The sequence below is a fragment of the Oncorhynchus masou genome, chromosome 19, assembly GCF_036934945.1.
Source record: "Oncorhynchus masou masou isolate Uvic2021 chromosome 19, UVic_Omas_1.1, whole genome shotgun sequence".
Lineage (NCBI taxonomy): Eukaryota > Metazoa > Chordata > Actinopteri > Salmoniformes > Salmonidae > Oncorhynchus > Oncorhynchus masou.
Genome location: NC_088230.1, coordinates 28,082,270 through 28,108,151, shown reverse-complemented (window position 1 = coordinate 28,108,151; position 25,882 = coordinate 28,082,270). Strand labels below are relative to the sequence as shown.

Below are 25,882 nucleotides of genomic sequence, written 5' to 3'. Positions count from 1 at the left end.
GTGTGGTTGTTGTGGCTAGCTCTGGTCCACAGCCCCACAGTCTCTGTGGTGTGGTTGTTGTGGCTAGCTCTGGTCCACAGCCCCACAGTCTCTGTGGTGTGGCTGTTGTGGCTAGCTCTGGTCCACAGCCCCACAGTCTCTGTGGTGTGGTTGTTGTGGCTAGCTCTGGTCCACAGCCCCACAGTGTTTGTGGTGTGGCCGTGGTTGTTGTGGCTAGCTCTGGTCCACAGCCCCACAGTCTCTGTGGTGTGGTTGTTGTGGCTAGCTCTGGTCCACAGCCCCACAGTCTCTGTGGTGTGGTTGTTGTGGCTAGCTCTGGTCCACAGCCCCACAGTCTCTGTGGTGTGGCTGTGGTTGTTGTGGCTAGCTCTGGTCCACAGCCCCACAGTCTCTGTGGTGTGGTTGTTGTGGTTAGCTCTGGTCCACAGCCCCACAGTCTCTGTGGTGTGGCTGTGGTTGTTGTGGCTAGCTCTGGTCCAGAGCTCCATAGTATCAATTAGGGCTCTATATCCTACTCTAGCTACTGGATGGAGCACGAAGGAGGAAGTGAGGAATATTTTGCGTCCTACTTTATGCTCTTCTTCTGTAAATTACTGCTCACAATTTCTAATATATTCTCTCATTCAGCATGTATTAGTGCCGTTGCAAAGCATTGTTCAACAATCATTTCTTATTGGACAAGTTCAGGTAGTCGCTCCCCGTTTAGGTTCATTTTCTTTCGTTTGGTGTCTAGTGGATAAGACCTGGATGAGCTAATAATGTAATAACAAAGCATCTATTATTTATCAATCAGGGCAATTTATTTAACATTACAGCAATTTACCTTACCTGTACAATTTGTATTTATTGAACCCTTATTTCACCAGGTAAGTTGACTGAGAACACGTTCTCATTTACAGCAACGACCTGGAGAATAGTTACAGGGGAGAGGAGGAGGGGATGAATGAGCCAATTGTAAGCTGGGGATGATTAGGTGGTCATGATGGTATGAGAGCCAGATTGGGAATTTAGCCAGGACACCGGGGTTAACATCCCTACTCTTAAGATAAGTGTCATGGGATCTTTAGTGACCACAGAGAGTCAGGACACCCGTATAAACATCCCGTTTAAATGAAAATAATATACATACGAGAATAAATTACAGTTCAGATACATCTGAATAAGGATACAACATTTGAACAATTCTTAAAGTGATACATCAAATCACTTGAAACAAGAAAGAGCTTTAAAGCTTTGAACTTAATAAAATCAATTAAATCGAAACGTAACACTTAGTCTTTGTTTTTATGTGGATATTAACACATGAACAAAATAATATTGAGACAAAATATAAATAGAATTCAGGCAATTCCAGTTTTTAATTAACAACTGCGTTTGCCAAAAAGACATTAAAATGTAATGCTTGTGACTAAGATACTGCATCATATTCACAAACAAGAGTAAGGAGGAATGTTATTGAACATAGGCAACTGTGCTCAGAGCTTAGAGAGTGAAGCAAAACAAAGGACGCTCATTTCACAGTGCATTCGGAAAGTATTCAGACCCCTTCCCCTTTCACACATTTTGTTACGTTACAGCTTTATTCTAAAATGGATTCAATTGTTATTTTTTCTCACCAATCTACACACAATACCCCATAATGACAAAGGGAAAACAGGTTTTTAGATTTTTCTTTGCAAAACTATTAAAAAACTAACAGAAATACTTTATTTACCTAAGTATTCGGTCCCTTTGCTATGAGACTCGAAATTTAGCTCGGGTGCATTTTGTTTCCATTGATCATCCTTGAGATTGTTTCTACAACTTGGAGTTCACCTGTAGTAAATGAAATTGATTGGACATGATTTGGAAAGGCACACACAGGTCTATATAAGGTCCCACAGTTGACAGTGCATGTCAGAGCAAAAACCAAGCAATGAGGTCGAAGGTATTGTGTTGAGGCACAGATCTGGGGAACGGTACCAAAACATTTATGCAGCATTGAAGTTCCCCAATAACACACTGGCCTCCATTATTCTTAAATGGAAGAAGTTTGGAATCACCAAGACTCTTTCTCGAGCTGGCCACACGGCCAAATTGAGCATTCGGGGGAGAAGGGCCTTAGTCAGGGAGGTGACCAAGAACTCGATGCTCCAGAGTTCCTCTGTGGAGATGGGAGAACATTCCAGAAGGACAACCATCTCTGCAGCACTCCACTAATCAGGCCTTTATGGTAGAGTGGCCAGACAGAAGCCACTCCTCAGTAAAATGCACATGATAGCCATTTTGAGTTTGCCAAAAGGCACCTAAAGGACTCTCAGACCATGAGAAACAAGATTCTCTGGTTTGATGAAACCAAGATTGAACTCTTTGGCCTGAATGCCAAGCATCACGTCTGGAGGAAACCTGGCACCATCCCTATGGTGAAGCATGGTGATGGCAGCATCATGCTGTGGGGATGTTTTTCGGTGGCAGGGACTGGGAGACTAGTTAGGATCGAGGAAAAGATGAGCGGAGCAAAGTAGAGAGAGAGATCCTTGATGAAAACCTGCTCCAGAGCACTCAGAACCTCAGACTGGGGTGAAGGTTCACCTTCCAACAGGGCAACGACCCTAAGCACACAGCTTGAGTGGCCCAGCCTTAGCCTGGACTTGAACCCGATCAAACATCTCTGGAGAGACCTGAAAATAGCTGTGCAGCGACGCTCCCCATCCAACCTGACAGAGCTTGAGAGGATCTGCAGAGAAGAATGGGAGAAACTCCCCAAATACAGGTGTGCCAAACTTGTACCGTCATACCCAAGAAAATTCAAGGCGGTAAACGCTGCCATAGGTGCTTCAAAAAAGTACTGAGTAAAGGGTCTGAATTCTTAAGTAAATGTGATATTTCAGGGTTTTTTTTAAGTATACATTTCAGAAGATTTTTAAAAACCTGTTTTTCTTTGTCAGTATGTGGTAGTGTGATGTAATTGTGGGGTATTGTGTGTAGATTGATGAGGGGAAAAAACAATTGAATCCATTTTAGCACAAGGCTGTAACGTAACAAAATGTGTAAAAAGCGAAGGTGTCAGAATACGTTCCGACTCCACTGTATATATGTACAGTATATACCGTCACAGTGTGATGTTGAGGCCTTTGCTCCACGAGGAGATAAAAGGATAAAGTCAAGTAACTGTGATCAGAGCTCAGGTCTTCAGTCGTAGCCTACTCACCAGTCAGAGTAAACACATTAAGCAGATTCATCTTCTAGTCCATAGTACCTTGACCAGGCACTAGGTCGAGACAGGTACGGGAGTGTACCTTCTATAGTGTTCATCAGCTCTCCGGGTGAAGTTTCCCTTGGTACAGATCTAGGATGTCCCCCAATCCTATTGTTAACCATTAGTGGGGAAAACTGACCCAAGATCAGCGTCTAGGGGCAACTTCTAGGGCCCCTATAGTGTTGGAATGGCCGCCTTCTGGATCCCCATAACTGTGTCATAGAAGCAGTTCTCATTGACCACAGAGGTCAGGCTCTGCACACTGAAGTCCCTCCCCAGCAGGGCATTAAGGTCCACACACTGGGGGTCATTATCCTGCCCTCCTGGACCCTGCAGACTGCTAGCCCTCCTCTGGGCAGCAGGATGGGGCTGGTGGGGCCCCTGTCTGAGGTGCTCCTGCTGGGAGGCAGCACTCCTCGGCCCGGCCTCCTCTGTGAAGTTGAGTCTCTGGAGCTGGGCCTCCAGGGCGCTGGTCAGGGAGCACAGCCGGGCCCTTTTGCCCAGCGTGGAGCCCTCCAGGCTGGGGAGGCCCATGGTGGAGCGGCTGTGAAGCTGGGGCTCCGAGTGGGTGTCTCCCGGGCAGGGTTGGGTTGCACCACTGGACACACTGCCGTCGTCAGAGTGGTGCTGGTGGCCGGCAGTCCTCATGGCCTGCAGTTCCTGTTGTCTTCTCCAGGAGCCGGCTCTGACCGGTGCAGGCTGGGTCCTACGGAGGGAGCCTAGGTACTCTCTAGAACCTCTCTCTGATAGGAGGGGCCTACAGGTCCAGTCTCGAAGGGAGCGAAGAGCTTTCACTACACTGGCCTTATTCTCCAAACCACTGGAAAAGACACATATAGATCCATATGAGATCAAGTCAATTAGGCACTGCAATGTTAATTCCAATGTATATATTTTGTTCTTCTGGCTTTTTCATGACAGATAAAACATTCATTATCTCTGTCATTTTCAATGTCACCTGCTGCAGAGCTGGAACACGGTCTCTGGTCTCCCCTCCACCTGAGACTTGGTATGGACCAGCTCCCAGATACATGGGCTCTCCGTTCCTGCTGCGTTCCCCAGGCGGACCTGCACCGCCGACACCGGGACGAGCCAGCGGAACTTGAAGGCCTCCAGGTCCCCTGAGCGTGACGTGGTCTGGAGCACATGAACTCATTAGAACTCCAATGACGTCATATCACATGTATACAGCATGAAGTCACCAGTACAGTTTATCAGATGTGTTTGAGACTCACCATCCTCTTTCTCATCTTGCTGCGCTCACGGTACACCAGGATCACCGCTCTCTTGAAAACTGAGCAGAGAAGATCGAGAAACTAGATTTTAAGTCAGATATTTTTGATTGTTGTAATAAACACACATTTGAACATATTTGAACACCATATCATCCAGTCAGTAATTCTGGTTCAACTCTTCATTATAAAAAGTCCCACTCACCAAACAGCATTAGCTCAGGATGTTTCCTCATGCGACCCAGGGAGGGGAGAGGGTTGAGCCATTTTAATGAGGAGTGGATGAGGAACTCTCCCATGGAGATCTCTGTAACCTGGAGAGGATAGAGGATGACACAGTCTGGGAGGTTAGTGGTTTAAAGGGTTCACTCTGTGATTCATGTAATTGTATAAAAATACTATAATATAATGTATATACACTAAATGACCAAAAGTATGTAGACACCTGCTCGTCGGACATCTCATTCCAAAGTCATGGGCATTAATATGGAGTTGGTGCCCCTTTTGCTGCTATAACAGCCTCCACTCTCCTGGGAAGGATTTCCACTAGATGTTGGAACATTGCCGCGGGGACTTACTTCCATTCTGCCACAAGAGCATTAGTGAGGTTGAGCACTGATGTTGGGCGATTAGGTCTGGCTCACAGTCTGCGTTCCAATTCATCCCAAAGGTGTTCGATGGGGTTGAGGTCAGGGTCTGTGCATAGAATGTCATTGTATGCTGTAGAATTAAGATTTCCCTCCACCGGAACTAAGAGGCCTAGCACCAACCATGAAAACAGCCCCAGACCATTATTCCTCCTTCACCAAACTTTACAGTTGGCACTATGCACTCGGGCAGGTAGCGTTCTCCTGGCATCGAAACACTGATTAGTCCGTCAGACTGTCAGACGGTGAAGGGTGATTAATCACGCCAGAGAATGAATTTCCACTGTTCCAGAGTCCAATGGTGGCTCTCTAGCTGGCGCTCTCCCTGCGCATGGTGATCTTAGGCTTGTGTGTGGCTGCTCGGTCATGGAAACCCATTTCATGAAGCTGCCGACAAACAGTTCTTGTGCTGACGTTCCTTCAAGAAGCAGTTTGGAACTCGGTAGTGAGTGTGGCAACTGAGGATAGACAATTTTTACTCGCTTTCAGCACTTGGTGGCCCTGTTCTGTGAGTTTGTGTGACCTCCCACTTCGCAGCTGAGCTGTTGTTGCTCCTGGATGTTTCCACTTTACAATAACAGCCCTTACAGTTTTACGGGGCAGCTCTAGCAGGGCAGAAATTTTACGAATTTACTTGTTGAAAAGGTGGCATCCTATGACAGCACCACGTTGAAAGTCACTGAGCTTTTCAGTAAGGCCATTCTACTGCCAATGTTTCTCTATGGAGATTGCATGGCTGTGTGCTGTGTACATACCTTTGTATATACAGTTGGAGTCGGAAGTTTACATGTAGGCTAATTGACATCATTTGAGTCAATTGGAGGTGTACCTGTGGATGTATTTCAAGGCCTACCTTCAAACTCGCTGCCTCTTTAATTGACATCATAGGAAAATCTAAAGAAATCAGCCAAGAAGAAGAATTGTAGACCTCCACAAGTCTGGTTCATCTTTGGGAGCAATTTCCAAACACCTGAAGGTACCACGTTCATCTGTACAAACAATAGTACGCAAGTATAAACACCATGGGACCATGCAGCCGTCATACTGCTCAGGAAGGAGATGCGTTCTCTCTGCTAGAGATGAATGTATTTTGGTGCGAAAAGTGCAAATCAATCCCAGAACAACAGCAAAGGACCGTGTGAAGATGCTGGAGGAAACAGGTACAAAAGTATCTATATCCACAGTAAAACGAGTCCAATATCGACATAACCTGAAAGGCCGCTCAGCAAGGAAGAAGCCACTGCTCCAAACCCGCCATAGAAAAGCCAGGCTGCAGCTGTACATGGGGACAAAGATCGTACTTTTGGAGAAATGTCCTCTGGTCTGATGAAACAAAAATAGAACTGTTTGCTTGGGTCTTCCAAATGGACAATGACCCCAAGCATACTTCCAAAGTTGTGGGAAAATGGCTTAAGGACAACAAAGTTAAGGTATTGGAGTGGCCATCACAAAGCCCTGACCTCAATCCCATACAAAATTTGTGGGCAGAACTGAAAAAGTGTGTGCAAGCAAGGAGGCCTACAAACCTGACACAGTTACACCAGCTCTGTCAAGAGGAATGGGCCAAATTCACCCAACTTATTGTGGAAACTTGGTGGAAGGCTACCCGAAACGTTTGTCCCAAGTTAAACAATGTAAAGGCAATGCTACCAAATACTAATTGAGTGTATGTAAACTTCTGACCCACTGGGAATGTGATGAAAGAAATAAAAGCTGAAATAATTAGTTCTCGCTACTATTATTCTGACATTTCACATTCTTAAAATGAAGTGGTGATCCTTACTGACCTAAGAAATGATGATTACAATGATTAAATGTCAGGAATTGTGAAAAACTGAGTTACATGTATTTGGCTAAGATGTATGTAAACTTCCGACTTACACTATACAGTTGATGTCATTTAGCAGACTGCTTTACTTTTATCCAAAACGATGGACAAGCAACTTACAATCGCATGCATTTTCATATGAGAGGCCCCAGCGGGAATCAAACCCACAACCCAGGCGTTGCAAGCACCATGCTCTACCAACTGAGCCACAGAGGACCTATATCTTTTGTAATATCACTCATATAATGGTATGACTGGTGGCTATGCTCTACCTCTTTCTCAGGGCCACTCTGCTCTGCCACCAGCTGGTCAAACACAGTTCCGTAGTCCTCATAGATCTTCTGCATCTCATTGATGTGACTGGCCACCTTCTCCATGGCTCTCAGAGCCTCTGATGGAGAGAGAGAGAGAGAGAGAGAGAGAGAGAGAGAGAGAGAGAGAGAGAGAGAGAGAGAGAGAGAGAGAGAGAGACACAGACAGACAGACAGACAGACAGACAGACAAGTGTTACAGCACACACCAATAGAGCTCAAGCCTAGCACATCAGACAGACCTGGCAATGGGTGTGTGCTGTGTGTCTTATGGTTTCTGTGTGTGTGTACACGTCCCTGTATGAGTCTATGCATGCTCATACATAAGCCCTGTCATATGTAGTCCTACCTGTGAGGTGGCTGTGCTCCTCGCTCTCTGAGTCGGTCAGGGAGACCAGCTGTCTGAGCAGCAGGGGGTACTTGAGCACCCTCTGGACTGGCTTAATGAGGTAGGACTCCAGGGTGGATGAGTGCTGCTTGGTGGGGTTTCTCGCCTCCAGGAACTGCTTGAAGGCCCGGTCTGTCTTCGCTGTAAACCGGAAATTAGGACTAAGTGTGTGGATGAATCGCAAAAGCAGGTATTGATTCCCTGCCTTTGCACTGGCTTTTCAGATGGCATTTATGACTAACTGAGTAGACGGGATATTCTGGTCTAGTGTAGATGAGAAAGCAGGCTTTTGATCCTCAGAACTTTCACTGACTTTTCACTTAGATGTCATTTTCTAGCCTATGGTTGAACAGGGTACTACTGGAAGTGGGATGTTCAGATCTACTGTACATGAGGTAGCATAGCTATCAGCCTTACCTCGTTCCAGAACCTTTTGGACTTTGATGTGGTTGGCACAGAAGCCGCTGTAGAGCTTGAAGTGGTCGGCGTAGTAGAGAAAGGAGCCGCCCAGCGAGAGAAGAAGTTTCTGGATGCAGAAAGAAAAAGAAGAGAGAATGCACAGTCACTTCCTGTAAACATCAATCAGGCCTACCTCTGACTAACACTGCAGTCAGTAGGCTAAGTAACATCCTGTTAATGAAACGTGAAGCTTTCCCACTAGACCTTCAACATATGTTCCAAATGGCACACTATTCCCTAAATAGTGCACTACTTTTGACCAGAACCCTATGGGAATAGGGTGCCATTTCACACATATCACCAGACTTGTTGTGGATATACTGTACCTTGAATTGTTCCGGGGTCTCCAGGGAGCTGAAGTTTGGGGAGGAGGCGATGCGCTCCTCCAGGGTGTGTAGGAACACTCTCTGGAAGTCCAGCATCTCAGGCAGACTGCCAAACAGAGACTCCATCTAGTGGAGGGAGGAGATGACAACAGTTAGAAACGAACCAGAGGACAGAAGATTATTGATCATTAGAAAGCCTTTATGGGCACCATTTAGCTACTGTACATACACTACATAGCAAACTAAAATGCTACAAAAGTACAGAATAGAAGATGGAAAGAGATTTACAGATAATGTAACAGAGGTGGTTGGGAACCATGTGATGGATAGACTTGTCTGAGATCTGAAGACTTGAGTTAACTCCCTAACACCCGGCTTCAAACCCCGGTTGTCACACTAACATACAGCTTACTAACAAGTCATAATCAAATAAGCACATACTGTAATGTAATGTTATTGTATTTGACATGTGCTTAGACATGTAAAATTGCCTATATTTAGACATTTTACATGTAGGCTATATTTTTTATATTGCCCACACCCATCTGTACTGTACCTCATCGTGGCTGAGGAAGGTCTCACTCTGTAGAGGCGTTAGGTAGATGTCAAACAGAGAGCCCAGGTCCTGAGGGACAGAGACAGAGAACAAACTTCATTAGACTGTGACTTCACCACTAACCGACAATAACATGATCACTATCAGAATAAAACATCATCACTATCAGACTGTGACATCATCACTAACAGACTATAAGATCATCACTATCAGACTATGACATCATAACTACTAGACTGAAACATCATCACAATCAGACAGTGACATCGTCACTATCCGACTGACATCATCTCTTTGACATCATCACTATCCGACTGTGACATCTTCCCTATCCAACTGTGACATCATCACTATCCCACTGTGACACCATCACTGTCACATCATCACTGTCAGACTATAACATCATCACTATCAGACTATGACATCATCACCACTAGACTGAAACATCTTCACTATCCGACTGTGACATCTTCACTATCCGACTGTGACATCATCATTCTCCTCAGCCTGACACATGGGCATTAAAGAAAAGGGTAAGTAAATATGCATTACACTAAATGCTACTAGAGATCATTAACAAACAGCCACTTAGAGACCATTCATTAACGGGCAGATCATTAATAAAGAGAGACCATCAATTATAAATCCCCAGAGAGGATATTCCAGCATTCTCTTAGATAGGGCAGCAGAATGTGAGGGACCCGTGTTCATAAAGTGTCTCAGAACAAGAGTGCTGATTTAGGATCAGATCCCCTCTGTCCATTCATTACTATCTAAAAGGCAAAAGTGATCCTAGATCATAAATCCTACTCTGATACATGTCGTGAATAGGCCCTGACCTCTCTTTTGTGTAGAAGTGCTGATCTAGAATCAGGTTCCCCTTGTTCATATCATCTATTCATCCTTATCTAAAAGGCTAAACGGATCCTAGATCATAACTCCTACTCTGAGACACTTGTTGAATAATGGGCCAGGTGTGTACCTTGACGTAGGACTTCTCTGTGTCCACCAATTCCTGTATGACCTTACAGAGCCTCTCAGAGATGGACATGTGTTTGGGGCAGGGGGGCTTCAGGGTCTGGGGAACGGGGAGCTCCATGGAGTAGGGGTTCCTCTGGCCCTCCACCACCACTGCCCCCGCTGCCCCACGGCCCTCTGGGAAGGTCTGGTTCAGCGAGCACACCGTCTCAACATTCTGAGGAAACAGAAGAGAGACGAGTCAGGAGAGATTCTCATTTCAGCTCTGAATATCAAATGACTGCCCTTTACTCTGGGGAGTTAAGTTACAACTCAGCCCTGAATCTACTGCGACAAGCACCTAATCATAATGCCAGTTAAAATCATCGACCCCTTCTGTAGTTCCGAGAGCATGTCTGTCAAACCTCTGTATTTGGAGAGGCAGAAAGTGCACAGAGAGCCAGGTCTATATCCTAAATTACATCCTATTCCCAAATAGTGCACTACTTTTGACGAGGGCCCATAGGTTTAAGCCAGGCTGCTGTATCATGGGCAAAACAGGATCAGAGAGATTTTGACACTGTGGGTAAACACTGCTATTAAGTTTTCATGAGACATGAGACAGAGAAATTAACAGCATGATATCTGATACATAACTGGGAGTCTAGTTACTGAAACAGCATGTCACATCATATACTTCCATCCATCCACATTGACACCATTTTCACTCAAAGATCTTCAGTAGATTTGCCAAAGAAAGGCAGCACAATCGGCGGTAAAACACACACACACACACCAGGCAACCCCCAGTAGCAGGAAGGATCCCGAGCCAGAGCTTTGCCCATTTGTCATCATAATTTCTCCTGTCAGGCTATAATAAAGTGCTGACAAACTGATAAATCCCTCTGGTTAGGACTGTTGTGCTGTGCTGCAATCCAGCTTTAAAATACTCTCTAAAATAGAAGCAAACGTGGACAAAGAAGGTGAAAATAAGCATGAACATTTATGGGCTTATTATTTCCTGTAACATGTGTTCTTTGTGTATCTCTCAGGAGTGTGTTGCCTATGTCTCCTATAAGTTGTACCTACAGTAAGACCTGAACAGTAAAAACTCTCCTTCCCAAGCAATAACACCAGAACAACACTAGCTACAGTACCAATGCATAATCAGTGCAGTACAATACAGCAGGTCAATTCAAATTGAAGTCAGTCAATTCAGGAAATAAACTCAAATTCCAATTCAGTAATTGCATCTGTTTTCAATGATTTCTCAATAAACTGAAAAGGAGAAACTACATTACAGTAGCTACAGTAGAGAGAGGCACTACATTACAGTAGTTACAATAGAGAGAGGCACTACATTACAGTAGTTACAATAGAGAGAGGCACTACATTACAGTAGTTACAGTAGAGAGAGGCACTACATTACAGTAGTTACAGTAGAGAGAGGCACTACATTACAGTAGTTACAGTAGAGAGAGGCACTACATTACAGTAGCTACAATAGAGAGAGGCACTACATTACAGTAGCTACAGTAGAGAGAGGCACTACATTACAGTAGTTACAGTAGAGAGAGGCACTACATTACAGTAGTTACAGTAGAGAGAGGCACTACATTACAGTAGCTACAGTAGAGAGAGGCACTACATTACAGTAGTTACAGTAGAGAGAGGCACTACATTACAGTAGTTACAGTAGAGAGAGGCACTACATTACAGTAGCTACAGTAGAGAGAGGCACTACATTACAGTAGTTACAGTAGAGAGAGGCACTACATTACAGTAGCTACAGTAGAGAGAGGCACTACATTACAGTAGCTACAGTAGAGAGAGGCACAACATTACAGTAGCTACAATAGAGAGAGGCACTACATTACAGCAGCTACAGTAGAGAGAGGCACAACATTACAGTAGCTACAGTAGAGAGAGGCACTACATTACAGCAGCTACAGTAGAGAGAGGCACTACATTACAGCAGCTACAGTAGAGAGAGGCACTACATTACAGTAGTTACAATAGAGAGAGGCACTACATTACAGTAGTTACAATAGAGAGAGGCACTACATTACAGTAGTTACAGTAGAGAGAGGCACTACATTACAGTAGCTACAGTAGAGAGAGGCACTACATTACAGTAGCTACAGTAGAGAGAGGCACTACATTACAGTAGCTACAGTAGAGAGAGGCACTACATTACAGCAGCTACAGTAGAGAGAGGCACTACATTACAGTAGTTACAGTAGAGAGAGGCACTACATTACAGTAGCTACAGTAGAGAGAGGCACTACATTACAGTAGCTACAGTAGAGAGAGGCACTACATTACAGTAGCTACAGTAGAGAGAGGCACTACATTACAGTAGCTACAGTAGAGAGAGGCACTACATTACAGTAGCTACAGTAGAGAGAGGCACTACATTACAGTAGCTACAGTAGAGAGAGGCACTACATTACAGTAGCTACAGTAGAGAGAGGCACTACATTACAGGAGCTACAGTAGAGAGAGGCACTACATTACAGGAGCTACAGTAGAGAGAGGCACTACATTACAGTAGCTACAGTAGAGAGAGGCACTACATTACAGCAGCTACAGTAGAGAGAGGCACTACATTACAGCAGCTACAGTAGAGAGAGGCACTACATTACAGTAGCTACAATAGAGAGAGGCACTACATTACAGTAGCTACAGTAGAGAGAGGCACTACATTACAGTAGTTACAATAGAGAGAGGCACTACATTACAGTAGCTACAGTAGAGAGAGGCACTACATTACAGTAGTTACAATAGAGAGAGGCACTACATTACAGTAGCTACAATAGAGAGAGGCACTACATTACAGTAGTTACAATAGAGAGAGGCACTACATTACAGTAGCTACAATAGAGAGAGGCACTACATTACAGTAGCTACAGTAGAGAGAGGCACTACATTACAGTAGTTACAATAGAGAGAGGCACTACATTACAGTAGCTACAGTAGAGAGAGGCACTACATTACAGTAGTTACAATAGAGAGAGGCACTACATTACAGTAGCTACAATAGAGAGAGGCACTACATTACAGTAGTTACAATAGAGAGAGGCACTACATTACAGTAGCTACAATAGAGAGAGGCACTACATTACAGTAGCTACAGTAGAGAGAGGCACTACATTACAGTAGTTACAATAGAGAGAGGCACTACATTACAGTAGCTACAATAGAGAGAGGCACTACATTACAGTAGCTACAGTAGAGAGAGGCACTACATTACAGTAGCTACAGTAGAGAGAGGCACTACATTACAGTAGCTACAATAGAGAGAGGCACTACATTACAGTAGCTACAGTAGAGAGAGGCACTACATTACAGTAGCTACAATAGAGAGAGGCACTACATTACAGTAGCTACAGTAGAGAGAGGCACTACATTACAGTAGCTACAGTAGAGAGAGGCACTACATTACAGTAGCTACAGTAGAGAGAGGCACTACATTACAGTAGCTACAGTAGAGAGAGGCACTACATTACAGGAGCTACAGTAGAGAGAGGCACTACATTACAGTAGCTACAGTAGAGAGAGGCACTACATTACAGTAGTTACAATAGAGAGAGGCACTACATTACAGTAGTTACAATAGAGAGAGGCACTACATTACAGTAGCTACAGTAGAGAGAGGCACTACATTACAGTAGTTACAATAGAGAGAGGCACTACATTACAGTAGCTACAGTAGAGAGAGGCACTACATTACAGTAGCTACAGTAGAGAGAGGCACTACATTACAGTAGTTACAATAGAGAGAGGCACTACATTACAGTAGCTACAGTAGAGAGAGGCACTACATTACAGTAGCTACAGTAGAGAGAGGCACTACATTACAGTAGCTACAGTAGAGAGAGGCACTACATTACAGTAGTTACAATAGAGAGAGGCACTACATTACAGTAGCTACAGTAGAGAGAGGCACTACATTACAGTAGCTACAGTAGAGAGAGGCACTACATTACAGTAGTTACAATAGAGAGAGGCACTACATTACAGTAACTACAGTAGAGAGAGGCACTACATTACAGTAGCTACAGTAGAGAGGCACTACATTACAGTAGCTACAGTAGAGAGAGGCACTACATTACAGCAGCTACAGTAGAGAGAGGCACTACATTACAGTAGTTACAATAGAGAGAGGCAATCCGGTTCCGGGTTGGAGCGGGTTGGAGCGAGCGGTCGCATCTACACTTCGGTCCGCAGGTAGTATAACTTTTCATTACATTTTCATTACATTTCATTATAGTACAACGGTTTGATTTGTCTAATCTAAGCAATTTCTTCTTAGCTAGCTACATAGCCGTCTTTGTATCAAAGATAATTGCGTAATTATCGTATTTCGTCGTCCTAACGTAGTCTACACTGCTATCTGCCCAGCAGCTAGCTAAGCAGCTAGCTAACGTCCACTGTCCACCAGCACTGTAGAAACTATTACACTCAACTGAACGACTCGATTAGTGTAGTGTTAGCTAGCTACATAGTTGTCTTTGCTGTCTTCGTATCCAAGATAATTGTGTAGTTTAGAGTGTGTAGACTTAGAGTGATTATCTTAATTTACCGAGGTTAGCTAGCCAGCTATTTGTCGTCCTTAACGTTAGTAGACGCTGCTAGCTAGCTAGCCAACAGCTAGCCAACCTCTACCGAATAGAACTTAACTACCCGGTCAACATTCCGCCTCGCTCCACAGGTAGTATCACATTTTCATTTCACTTCATTACAGTACAACGGTTTGATTTGTTTGATCGTAGCTAGCTAGCTACATAGCCGTCTTTGTATCTAAGACAATTGTGTAGTCTAAAGCGATTTTCTAGGTTAGCTAGCCAGCTATTGTCGTTCTTTTAACGTAACGTAACGCAATCAACACTGCTAGCTAGCCAGCTAGCCCCCGAATAGCAGCACTGTAGAAACTATTACAGTACAACGGTTCGATTTGTTTGATCGTAGCTAGCTAGCTACATAGCCGTCTTTGTATCTAAGACAATTGTGTAGTCTAGAGCGATTTTCTAGGTTAGCTAGCCAGCTATTGTCGTTCTTTAACGTAACGTAACGCAATCAACACTGCTAGCTAGCCAGCTAGCCCCCGAATAGCAGCACTGTAGAAACTATTACACTCGACGGAACGACTTGATTAGTGTAGTGTCAACATCGCAGCCACTGCCAGCTAGCCTACAAAGTCAACAACGCAGCCACTGCCAGCTAGCCTACTCCAGCAGTACTGTATCATTTCAATCATTTTAGTCAATAAGATTCTTGCTACGTAAGCTTAACTTTCTGAACATTCGAGACGTGTAGTCCACTTGTCATTCCAATCTCCTTTGCATTAGCGTAGCCTCTTCGGTAGCCTGTCAACTATGTGTCTATCTATCCCTGTTCTCTCCTCTCTGCACAGACCATACAAACGCTCCACACCGCGTGGCCGCGGCCACCCTAATCTGGTGGTCCCAGCGCGCACGACCCACGTGGAGTTCCTGGTCTCCGGTAGCCTCTGGAACTGCCGATCTGCGGCCAACAAGGCAGAGTTCATCTCAGCCTATGCCTCCCTCCAGTCCCTCGACTTCTTGGCACTGACGGAAACATGGATCACCACAGATAACACTGCTACTCCTACTGCTCTCTCTTTGTCCGCCCACATGTTCTCGCACACGCCGAGAGCTTCTGGTCAGCGGGGTGGTGGCACCGGGATCCTCATCTCTCCCAAGTGGTCATTCTCTCTTTCTCCCCTTACCCATCTGTCTATCGCCTCCTTTGAATTCCATGCTGTCACAGTTACCAGCCCTTTCAAGCTTAACATCCTTATCATTTATCGCCCTCCAGGTTCCCTCGGAGAGTTCATCAATGAGCTTGATGCCTTGATAAGCTCCTTTCCTGAGGACGGCTCACCTCTCACAGTCCTGGGCGACTTTAACCTCCCCACGTCTACCTTTGACTCATTCCTCTCTGCCTCCTTCTTTCCACTCCTCTCCTCTTTTGACCTCACCCTCTCACCTTCCCCCTACTCACAAGGCAGGCAATACGCTCGACCTCATCTTTACTAGATGCTGTTCTTCCACTAACCTCATTGCAACTCTCCTCCAAGTCTCCGACCACTACCTTGTATCCTTTTCCCTCTCGCTCTCATCCAACACTTCCCACACTGCCCCTACTCGGATGGTATCGCGCCGTCCCAACCTTCGCTCTCTCTCCCCCGCTACTCTCTCCTCTTCCATCCTATCATCTCTTCCCTCTGCTCATACCTTCTCCAACCTATCTCCTGATTCTGCCTCCTCAACCCTCCTCTCTTCCCTTTCTGCATCCTTTGACTCTCTATGTCCCCTATCCTCCAGGCCGGCTCGGTCCTCCCCTCCCGCTCCGTGGCACGACGACTCATTGCGAGCTCACAGAACAGAGCTCCGGGCAGCCGAGCGGAAATGGAGGAAAACTCGCCTCCCTGCGGACCTGGCATCCTTTCACTCCCTCCTCTCTACATTTTCCTCCTCTGTCTCTGCTGCTAAAGCCACTTTCTACCACTCTAAATTCCAAGCATCTGCCTCTAACCCTAGGAAGCTCTTTGCCACCTTCTCCTCCCTCCTGAATCCTCCTCCCCCTCCCCCCTCCTCCCTCTCTGCAGATGACTTCGTCAACCATTTTGAAAAGAAGGTCGACGACATCCGATCCTCGTTTGCTAAGTCAAACGACACCGCTGGTTCTGCTCACACTGCCCTACCCTGTGCTCTGACCTCTTTCTCCCCTCTCTCTCCAGATGAAATCTCGCTTCTTGTGACGGCCGGCCGCCCAACAACCTGCCCGCTTGACCCTATCCCCTCCTCTCTTCTCCAGACCATTTCCGGGGACCTTCTCCCTTACCTCACCTCGCTCATCAACTCATCCCTGACCGCTGGCTACGTCCCTTCCGTCTTCAAGAGAGCGAGAGTTGCACCCCTTCTGAAAAAACCTACACTCGATCCCTCCGATGTCAACAACTACAGACCAGTATCCCTTCTTTCTTTTCTCTCCAAAACTCTTGAACGTGCCGTCCTTGGCCAGCTCTCCCGCTATCTCTCTCAGAATGACCTTCTTGATCCAAATCAGTCAGGTTTCAAGACTAGTCATTCAACTGAGACTGCTCTTCTCTGTATCACGGAGGCGCTCCGCACTGCTAAAGCTAACTCTCTCTCCTCTGCTCTCATCCTTCTAGACCTATCGGCTGCCTTCGATACTGTGAACCATCAGATCCTCCTCTCCACCCTCTCCGAGTTGGGCATCTCCGGCGCGGCCCACGCTTGGATTGCGTCCTACCTGACAGGTCGCTCCTACCAGGTGGCGTGGCGAGAATCTGTCTCCTCGCCACGCGCTCTCACCACTGGTGTCCCCCAGGGCTCTGTTCTAGGCCCTCTCCTATTCTCGCTATACACCAAGTCACTTGGCTCTGTCATAACCTCACATGGTCTCTCCTATCATTGCTATGCAGACGACACACAATTAATCTTCTCCTTTCCCCCTTCTGATGACCAGGTGGCGAATCGCATCTCTGCATGTCTGGCAGACATATCAGTGTGGATGACGGATCACCACCTCAAGCTGAACCTCGGCAAGACGGAGCTGCTCTTCCTCCCGGGGAAGGACTGCCCGTTCCATGATCTCGCCATCGCGGTTGACAACTCCATTGTGTCCTCCTCCCAGAGCGCTAAGAACCTTGGCGTGATCCTGGACAACACCCTGTCGTTCTCAACCAACATCATGGCGGTGGCCCGTTCCTGTAGGTTCATGCTCTACAACATCCGCAGAGTACGACCCTGCCTCACACAGGAAGCGGCGCAGGTCCTAATCCAGGCACTTGTCATCTCCCGTCTGGATTACTGCAACTCGCTGTTGGCTGGGCTCCCTGCCTGTGCCATTAAACCCCTACAACTCATCCAGAACGCCGCAGCCCGTCTGGTGTTCAACCTTCCCAAGTTCTCTCACGTCACCCCGCTCCTCCGCTCTCTCCACTGGCTTCCAGTTGAAGCTCGCATCCGCTACAAGACCATGGTGCTTGCCTACGGAGCTGTGAGGGGAACGGCACCACAGTACCTCCAGGCTCTGATCAGGCCCTACACCCAAGCAAGGGCACTGCGTTCATCCACCTCTGGCCTGCTCGCCTCCCTACCATTGAGGAAGTACAGTTCCCGCTCAGCCCAGTCAAAACTGTTCGCTGCTCTGGCCCCCCAATGGTGGAACAAACTCCCTCACGACGCCAGGACAGCGGAGTCAATCACCACCTTCCGGAGACACCTGAAACCCCACCTCTTCAAGGAATACCTAGGATAGGATAAGTAATCCTTCTCACCACCCCCCTTAATGATTTAGATGCACTATTGTAAAGTGGCTGTTCCACTGGATGTCAGAAGGTGAATTCACCAATTTGTAAGTCGCTCTGGATAAGAGCGTCTGCTAAATGACTTAAATGTAATGTAAATGTAACAGAACCCAGCACAGAGCCCCACTGGTGGAGCTAGATAGAAACAACATGCTACACGCCTGGCTGGGCGTTCTGACCTCCGCTGGTAGCCATTCATCCCTGGAGTTTGTCGAACCTGAGCCAGTACTCTCCTGGCCACTCAACTCATTTTAGCAGGTGCCCTGATCACCAACACAGGACACGCCATCAAACACACCACTTGCTGCTCTTAACCTGACACACACACACACACTCCATCTCACCTGGCCGAGCTGCTCCGTCCCATCAGCGGGTTGTGGTTGTTGTGACAGCTCCCGAAAGGGAGACGTTACAGAGCATTCTGGAAGCTCCTGGGGCAGCAGCACATCTGAGAGATAAGCAGACAGGACAGTATGATTCAAGATGGGCCAGAATGCTTGTGCACAAACACACACACAAACACACACACACACACATACAGGTGCTGAGAGGGAATTCCTGGTTTAAAGCACTGGAGGCAGTTTTACAGCAGTCCGTGGGATGAATGGTGGATGTTCTGTACTGGCAGGGAGGTTAAGTGCACCTGACTGGTGTCAACCACCATCGATCTGGCTTCACTACAAGCCCAGCAGGCAGGAGCAATTCATTTGGCCTCACACCTACTCTCACAGGGGTCTTATACAGCTTACTTGGCCTCACACCAACAGGAATAAACACGTTTTTATCATCTGTTTGAGACAGAATAGAGACTATCATTATACACTGAGTGTTCAAAACATTGTGATCACCTGCTCTTTCCATGACATAGACTGGTGAATCCAGGTGAAAGCTATGATCCCTTATTGGATTCCTTATTAATGTAACTTGTTAAATCCACAATCAATGTAGATGAAGGGGAGGAGACAGGTTAAAGAAGGATTTTTAAGCCTTGAGTCAACTGTGACATGGATTGTGTATGTGTCAAGAACTGCAACGCTGCTCGGTTTTTCACGCTCAACAGTTTCCTGTAACTCAATATTAGGAAGGTGTTACCTAATGTTTGGCACACTCAAGTGTAAATTCAGTATCTGTTTTTCAACAATATATATAAACTTTTTTGTCAGTGATTTAACGATGGCCTATGCTCATGCCAGTAATCAGTGATCTAATCACATACTATTGCATGATGTAATGAAGACAATAATGATCCTAGCTAGCTCCATCATGGAGTGACCGTGTTGCGCTGCCCAGACCAGTCAGACATGCCAGCTGTCTTTACATCCTCTTAATTGAATCAGCATGAGGCATTTGAATGTCTCCAGCCAGGCCTAAACACCCTGCGGAATTGGCTGGGCAGCATGGCGTTCCCCTCCACAGACACACTGGCTGATCAAAGATACTGCTGCCTGAGGCCCTCTAGTGCTGAAAAATCAAAACCTGCCGGTAGAAGACACTGAATGCCCTCCAGTAAACCAAATGTTGAGTTAGTTCAAATAGGTTAAGAAGTAACCCAATGTCAATAATAGTATCTGTATGAAGATGAGGAATGTGAACTTTAGAATCTTTAGAACAAGAAGTCCCGTTTTAAAACGTAGTCAATAAAGCGGTGAATTGGGAGCTTTAACAGTGCGAGGGCCTTCTTGTTCTATACTAGTAATATATCCCATTTAGCAGACGCTTTTGTCCAAAGCGACTTACAAGTCGGCTGGGGCCACTACTTTTACATATGGGTGGCCCCAGCGGGAATCGAACCCACGACGCTTGGCGTTGCAAGCGCCATGCTCTACCGACTGAGCCACACAGGACCTAGTATTCTTTATTAGCCCAGCACCTATGTTAAGGATGTGCGTATGACCACAAACTTTTCTATAGAATGTGCTTCCTATACCTGTAGGCCAGGGGCCACAGTGGCTGGGTGGCGGTGGTGCTGGCTGCCAGGGGCCACAGTCTGACCAGACAGAGGTATGGTCCTCAGTGGTCGTGTCCTCTCGTCTGAGCAAGAGATGGAGGGTCTGGTGGCTGAACAACAGGTGCGTCAGACCCATGTCCAGGGAGGACACACTGGTCCCATTCAGAAACAGGATCTCATCCCCCGCTCTCAGACCTGAGGGAAAGAGACATTACTAATCAGGCTGTTAGTGTTTGTCACTAGGTAAGATACATCATCTGTACTGTGTGTTCTATTCCTGAAATAACGTCTGTTTATTTATGTTCAATAATTGATTGAATTAAGCTGCCTTCTTGAACCACCTTTACTATTGCAGATTTACATACCTAGGACAGTAGTGGTCCAGACAATTTTTTACATCTTGGTCAGAGCGCCAGCACACCATAACTATGAATTGACTTACCTTCAGTGAAAGCCAGTCCCTCTGGAGTGACCTCACTCACATAGACATGGCCTTTCCTGGTTCCGTCTACATGGCCCGTCACAGCAAAGCCTACAGGTGGGATAGGTCAGAGGTTAAAACAGTAACACATGATATTATACTGTAATAAGGTAACCAAAGTGTAAATAAGCAATTTTTTTGCAAACACACACAGACCCCACTACACACAATCCCTACTCACCAAAGTCCACTGCTGTGTCTGGTCGGGACAGTTGTATGGTGAAAACATTGAGCGGGAAGACCTCTAGCTCATCATACACCTTTCAGAAGAAGAACATAGAAGAGTGAAGAAGAACTCATCAACACATAATCAATGTACTTCCTAAAGGGGCAAGAAGAAATGTTGTCTCTGAAACAAAATGATAATAATCCTGGAATTATGGTTTAATATTGAAATGTATTGACTCTGAGCTAACACAATAAGTGACTGAATAAATCAATGAATGCTTACCAGTGAATTGCTACTGTATAGCTGGGGCCTTACCAGGTCTCGTAGTGGGTCTGTGAGTGCTGGGGAGCTGGTCTCTGTGTCCTGACCCAACAGCCTTCTCACACGCAGACAGTGCTGGCTCGGGTCCAGGTGCCTGTCCTAGTTCAAGCCCCAAGTGAATGAGTCAATGTGCGACCCAAGTGAATGAGTCAATGTGCGACCCAAGTGAATGAGTCAATGTGCAACCCAAGTGAATGAGTCAATGTGCGACCCAAGTGAATGAGTCAATGTGCGACCCAAGTGAATGAGTCAATGTGCAACCCAAGTGAATGAGTCAATGTGCGACCCAAGTGAATGAGTCAATGTGCGACCCAAGTGAATGAGTCAATGTGAGACCCAAGTGAATGAGTCAATGTGTGATCCAAGTGAATGCGTCAATGTGAGACCCAAGTGAATGAGTCAATGTGTGACCCAAGTGAATGCGTCAATGTGCGACCCAAGTGAATGAGTCAATGTGCGACCCAAGTGAATGAGTCAATGTGCGACCCAAGTGAATGAGTCAATGTGCGACCCAAATGGCTCCCTAATCCCTATGGGCCCAATTGGCTCCCTAATCCATATGTAGTGACCTACTTTTGATCAGGAAACAATGAGGCTACGTCCAGAATGCCATATTATTCCTTATGTTGTGCACTACATTTGCACTACACCACTGCACTACTTTTGACCAATACCCATAGAGGGCTGTGTTTAAAAGTAGTGCACTATATAGGGAATAGGGTGCCATTAGTGACATCGCCTCAGTGTGTCAGAAATGTTCAGTGTCTTCAGCTTCGGTAGCTAGCTACACTCCCGCACAATCACTCATACTCTTCATGTTCCCAATCAGCTAAAATGATGCTGTAGTGAATGAACTTTCTATGGAGAGAAAGCATGAATTATTGAGGAATCCAGAGCAATTAAACTAGTAGCTGTTCTGTACAATTCTCTTCTATCGTTCCCGGTTTGCCTTTAACATCCATATCAGTCACTGGAGAATTCACCGCAAAATGCTGACTTCAGAGTTAGGAGAGAGTTAAAATGTATTAATAATGATAGATAAGTCGCTCTGGATAAGAGCGTCTGCTAAATGACTTAAATGTAAATGTAAATGCAGTATGCTTACCTTACAGGCCAAAGATAGCACATCTGATACGAGGAAATCGGGTTTGATGTGCAGAGTAACTGTTTGGCTTTCGGGCATATTCACACAGACTGGAGGTTCCAAACTGCTGAACCAAGGGTCGCCTTTAGGTGGTGCTATCAACTGCATTTTGGCAAGAGCGTCCAATCTCTGTTACGGAGAGACAAAGAGGGAGGAGTTCATTTAGGTTTCATGACTGACAATAGGTATTTTATAAATAGATGTTTTACATTAAACAAGTTAAAATAATTAAATCAGGTATAAAACATCTCTCTTGGCATTGTGGTGAAAAGTTCTGAATTCTGTGACTTTTGCCACAAGATATTATTCTTATAATATTAATACACGATGACAAAAAAACCTGACATTAACAAAATCTATCAATCGTAGATGTTTAATTAAAACCCCAACAGAAATGTGTGTTTTCATGCCAGTCTCAGCTGACCTATGTGTCTATTGAACTAAAGCCAAAAGACATTGAAAGCACACAACAACAGGTCTGTGTGTGTGGGGGGGGGGGGGGGTCCCATTCTCTGGCCGTACAGAGGGCTGTCACTAGGTGACAATGGAATTCTCCGTCGGCCTAACCCCCCCCATCCCCCAGACCCTCGAAGGGCTCTTTGCCCTCCTCACGCTTGCCTGTTTGCATGAAGCAGGGTCAACATACCAGGATGCTGCTGTGACAGCTGTGCTAACCCCGACCCCGTGTGAATAGAAAGCTCCCCCTCCATTCCTCCATCCCACCCACCCTCACCATCCCCCATTGGGCTGAGATTGATCAACAACAATACTTCTCGACTAGGTCCCAAATGGCACCCTATTCCCTATATCGTGCAATACCCATAGGGCTCTGGTCACTATGTGCCCTGGTCAAAAGTAGTGCACTATATAGAATATAGGGTACCATTTTGGATGTACTTCTCCCTAACACCTGGTTCTAGAGCAAACATAGGGGCAGTATTTGGAGACTTTCTTCAACAAAGAGGAAAAAGGTTGATGTATCAAATGTATCCATGACAACCTAAAGTTATTGAATAGAATATTGCAATGTGGTTAGCTAGTGAAAGATGAAGTGTTCACATATTTCCACTGGTTGCAGAAATTATGAGTTAACATGTTGGAAAATGTTTTCCGGACAAAGTGATTACTGTACCTCAGAGCTGCTGTGGTTGAGGACATGGCCAGCAGGCACTCCAACACTTTGTCCTTCAACAACCTGCAACATGGAAAACACACACATTCATAAGTGACCAAGGAGCAGAATGCACACTAAAAATAACTACCTGGTCTATATTTACATATCTTTTAAAATGATCTCTCTAAAACCAAAGGTTTTGATACTATTCGGATCCAGACTGAGACCTAAATCAGCCTCGGGAGGATCTATGGGAAGAAATAATGGGTTTGGTGATGTTGAAATTACAGGTCTGGGAGTCAGGCAGATGGAACGGCTCTCATCAGGCTGGCGGGGATGGAGACTGTCTCCCCTACACCAAGATACAAGTCTGCCCTCAGCAGAGATACCTCTACCACCACCAGCAGCAGGCAGGACCACCACAGAGACAAGATACCTTACCTGTGTCAACAAATGCCAACAGCTTACTGGAACTAAACAACAATCGCAGTACAAAGGACTCAAAATGCTTGAATGAGCTAGTCATTTTACATCTGTACCTTTTCTGACTGGCTGATTTGACTGGCTGATTTGACTCGCTGACATTACAGCTCTCTGGAAGCGATTACAAGGCTCTTAAAGTGATCAACCCCCAATCACCCTACAATAAAAACAAACTGCTGTGCTAGCAGAGAGAAGGGGGTAGAGTAGATCCCCTTTGGTAAATGTGGGGCTGTAGGACGTTTAGTGGGACGTCACGGCGGTTTACACAGACCATCTGTTTGTCGCCATTGGGCTGGCATGCTGCAGCTTACAACAATTAACCACATGTGGCTTCTAATGTCTGTTCCATCTCTGTTCCATTGAGTGGTCTAGCTGGCCTCTATAGTGAGATTAAGCTTTCTCTGACTCAGCCTCGTAACAAAGAACTTCACTGCTGGGTGATCTCTTCCTATCTGCCCCATGACTACGGAGGGAATCATGTACGGATTTGGGCACTACTGTACGTTTGACCTGTGTACAGAGATCAGAGGCCGTCATGTTATACACTGAGTGTACAAAACATTATGCTCTTTCCATGACAGAGACTGACAAGGGGAATGCATGTGAACGCTATGATCCCTTATTGATGTCACTTCAATCAGTGTAGACCAATGGGAGGAGACAGGTTAAAGAAGGATCTTTAAGCCTTGAGACAATTGAGACAGAATGTGTATGTGTGCCGTTCAGAGGGTGAATGATCAAGACAAAAGATGTAAGTGCTTTTGAACGGGTTTGGTAGTAGGTGCTGGGCGCACCGGTTTGTGTCAAGAACTGCAACGCTGCTGGGTTTTTCATACTCAACAGTTTCCTGTGTGTATCAAGAATGGTCCACCACCCAAAGGACATCCAGACAACTTGACACAACTATGGGAAACATTGGAGTCAACATGGGCCACCATCCCTGTAGTCACCTTTTACACCATGTAGAGTCCATGCCCTGACAAATTGAGGCTGTTCTGAGGGCATAAGGGGGTGCAACTCAATATTAAGAAGGTGTCTTGAATGTTTGGTATACTCAGTGTATGAGTGTGTATTATATTACATAGTGACCATTTATTAACGTGATAGTTCTGATTACCCAGGCACCCCTGGGCATACCAACGTATGCTGCCTGGATCAGCAGCATATGGACATGTGAGTTAACAGACTCCAGGTGTGACTGTGAGATGTATCTTTCAGAATGTCAACACAGAGCATGTGCCAGGGGGGTGAAGTGGGCTTACTATGTATATCCTATCATCATATTATACAAGTCAATCTGTCTAATGTAATGTCCCACTGACTGGACAGAACTAAACAATGATGGCGGGCAGAGGGGCCCAGTGTGGCTTGTCCTTCACAGGAGTCCTAAGGATAACATATCCTATCAACATCCCAAAATAGACCACTCTCTGAAGGCTAGCTGTTTATCAGACAGAGACAGAGGGAGATGCAGGCACTAAAGCTGGGATATGGGCTGGGGGCTTGGACAAGGACAGTGGTTGGGGCTGCAGCAGGGGCTGGAGCTGGGGAATAGTGCTGGGTCTGATGCTGGGATAGGGGCTGGGGAATAGGGGATTGGGCAGGGACGAAGACAGGGGCCGTGGCTGGGACAGCTGGGGGCTGGGATAGGGGCTGGGACAGCTGGGGGCTGGGATAGGGGCTGGGACAGCTGGGACAGCTGGGGGCTGGGATAGGGGCTGGGACAGCTGGGGGCTGGGATAGGGGCTGGGACAGCTGGGGGCTGGGATAGGGGCTGGGACAGCTGGGGGCTGGGATAGGGGCTGGAACAGCTGGGGGCTGGGATAGGGGCTGGGATAGGGGCTGGAACAGCTGGGGGCTGGGATAGGGGCTGGAACAGCTGGGGGCTGGGATAGGGGCTGGGATAGGGGCTGGAACA

The 25,882-nt window shown here is 46.2% G+C and overlaps 1 protein-coding gene across 2 annotated transcripts in view; it reads right to left on the bottom strand.

Annotated features, from left to right (window-relative positions):
• Positions 1-778: 778 nt before the first annotated feature.
• The window catches only part of LOC135506104 (rho guanine nucleotide exchange factor TIAM2-like), a 68,347-nt gene continuing 43,243 nt past the window's right edge, over positions 779-25,882 (bottom strand). Inside the window, exons 9-25 of one of the 2 annotated variants that reach the window (XM_064925536.1) lie at positions 23,500-23,562; positions 22,329-22,496; positions 21,185-21,322; positions 20,915-20,993; positions 20,695-20,784; positions 20,232-20,447; positions 18,649-18,752; positions 9,968-10,180; positions 8,986-9,054; positions 8,430-8,555; positions 8,062-8,170; positions 7,606-7,785; positions 7,218-7,336; positions 4,676-4,784; positions 4,474-4,532; positions 4,197-4,375; positions 779-4,058 (exon numbers count right to left, since the gene is read on the bottom strand). In XM_064925536.1, coding sequence (XP_064781608.1) covers positions 3,413-4,058; positions 4,197-4,375; positions 4,474-4,532; positions 4,676-4,784; positions 7,218-7,336; positions 7,606-7,785; positions 8,062-8,170; positions 8,430-8,555; positions 8,986-9,054; positions 9,968-10,180; positions 18,649-18,752; positions 20,232-20,447; positions 20,695-20,784; positions 20,915-20,993; positions 21,185-21,322; positions 22,329-22,496; positions 23,500-23,562 — 2,667 coding nt within the window. In that variant the 3' untranslated portion in view covers positions 779-3,412. The remainder of the gene's footprint in view (positions 4,059-4,196; positions 4,376-4,473; positions 4,533-4,675; positions 4,785-7,217; positions 7,337-7,605; positions 7,786-8,061; positions 8,171-8,429; positions 8,556-8,985; positions 9,055-9,967; positions 10,181-18,648; positions 18,753-20,231; positions 20,448-20,694; positions 20,785-20,914; positions 20,994-21,184; positions 21,323-22,328; positions 22,497-23,499; positions 23,563-25,882) is intronic. The other variant, XM_064925537.1, reaches the window with a different exon arrangement.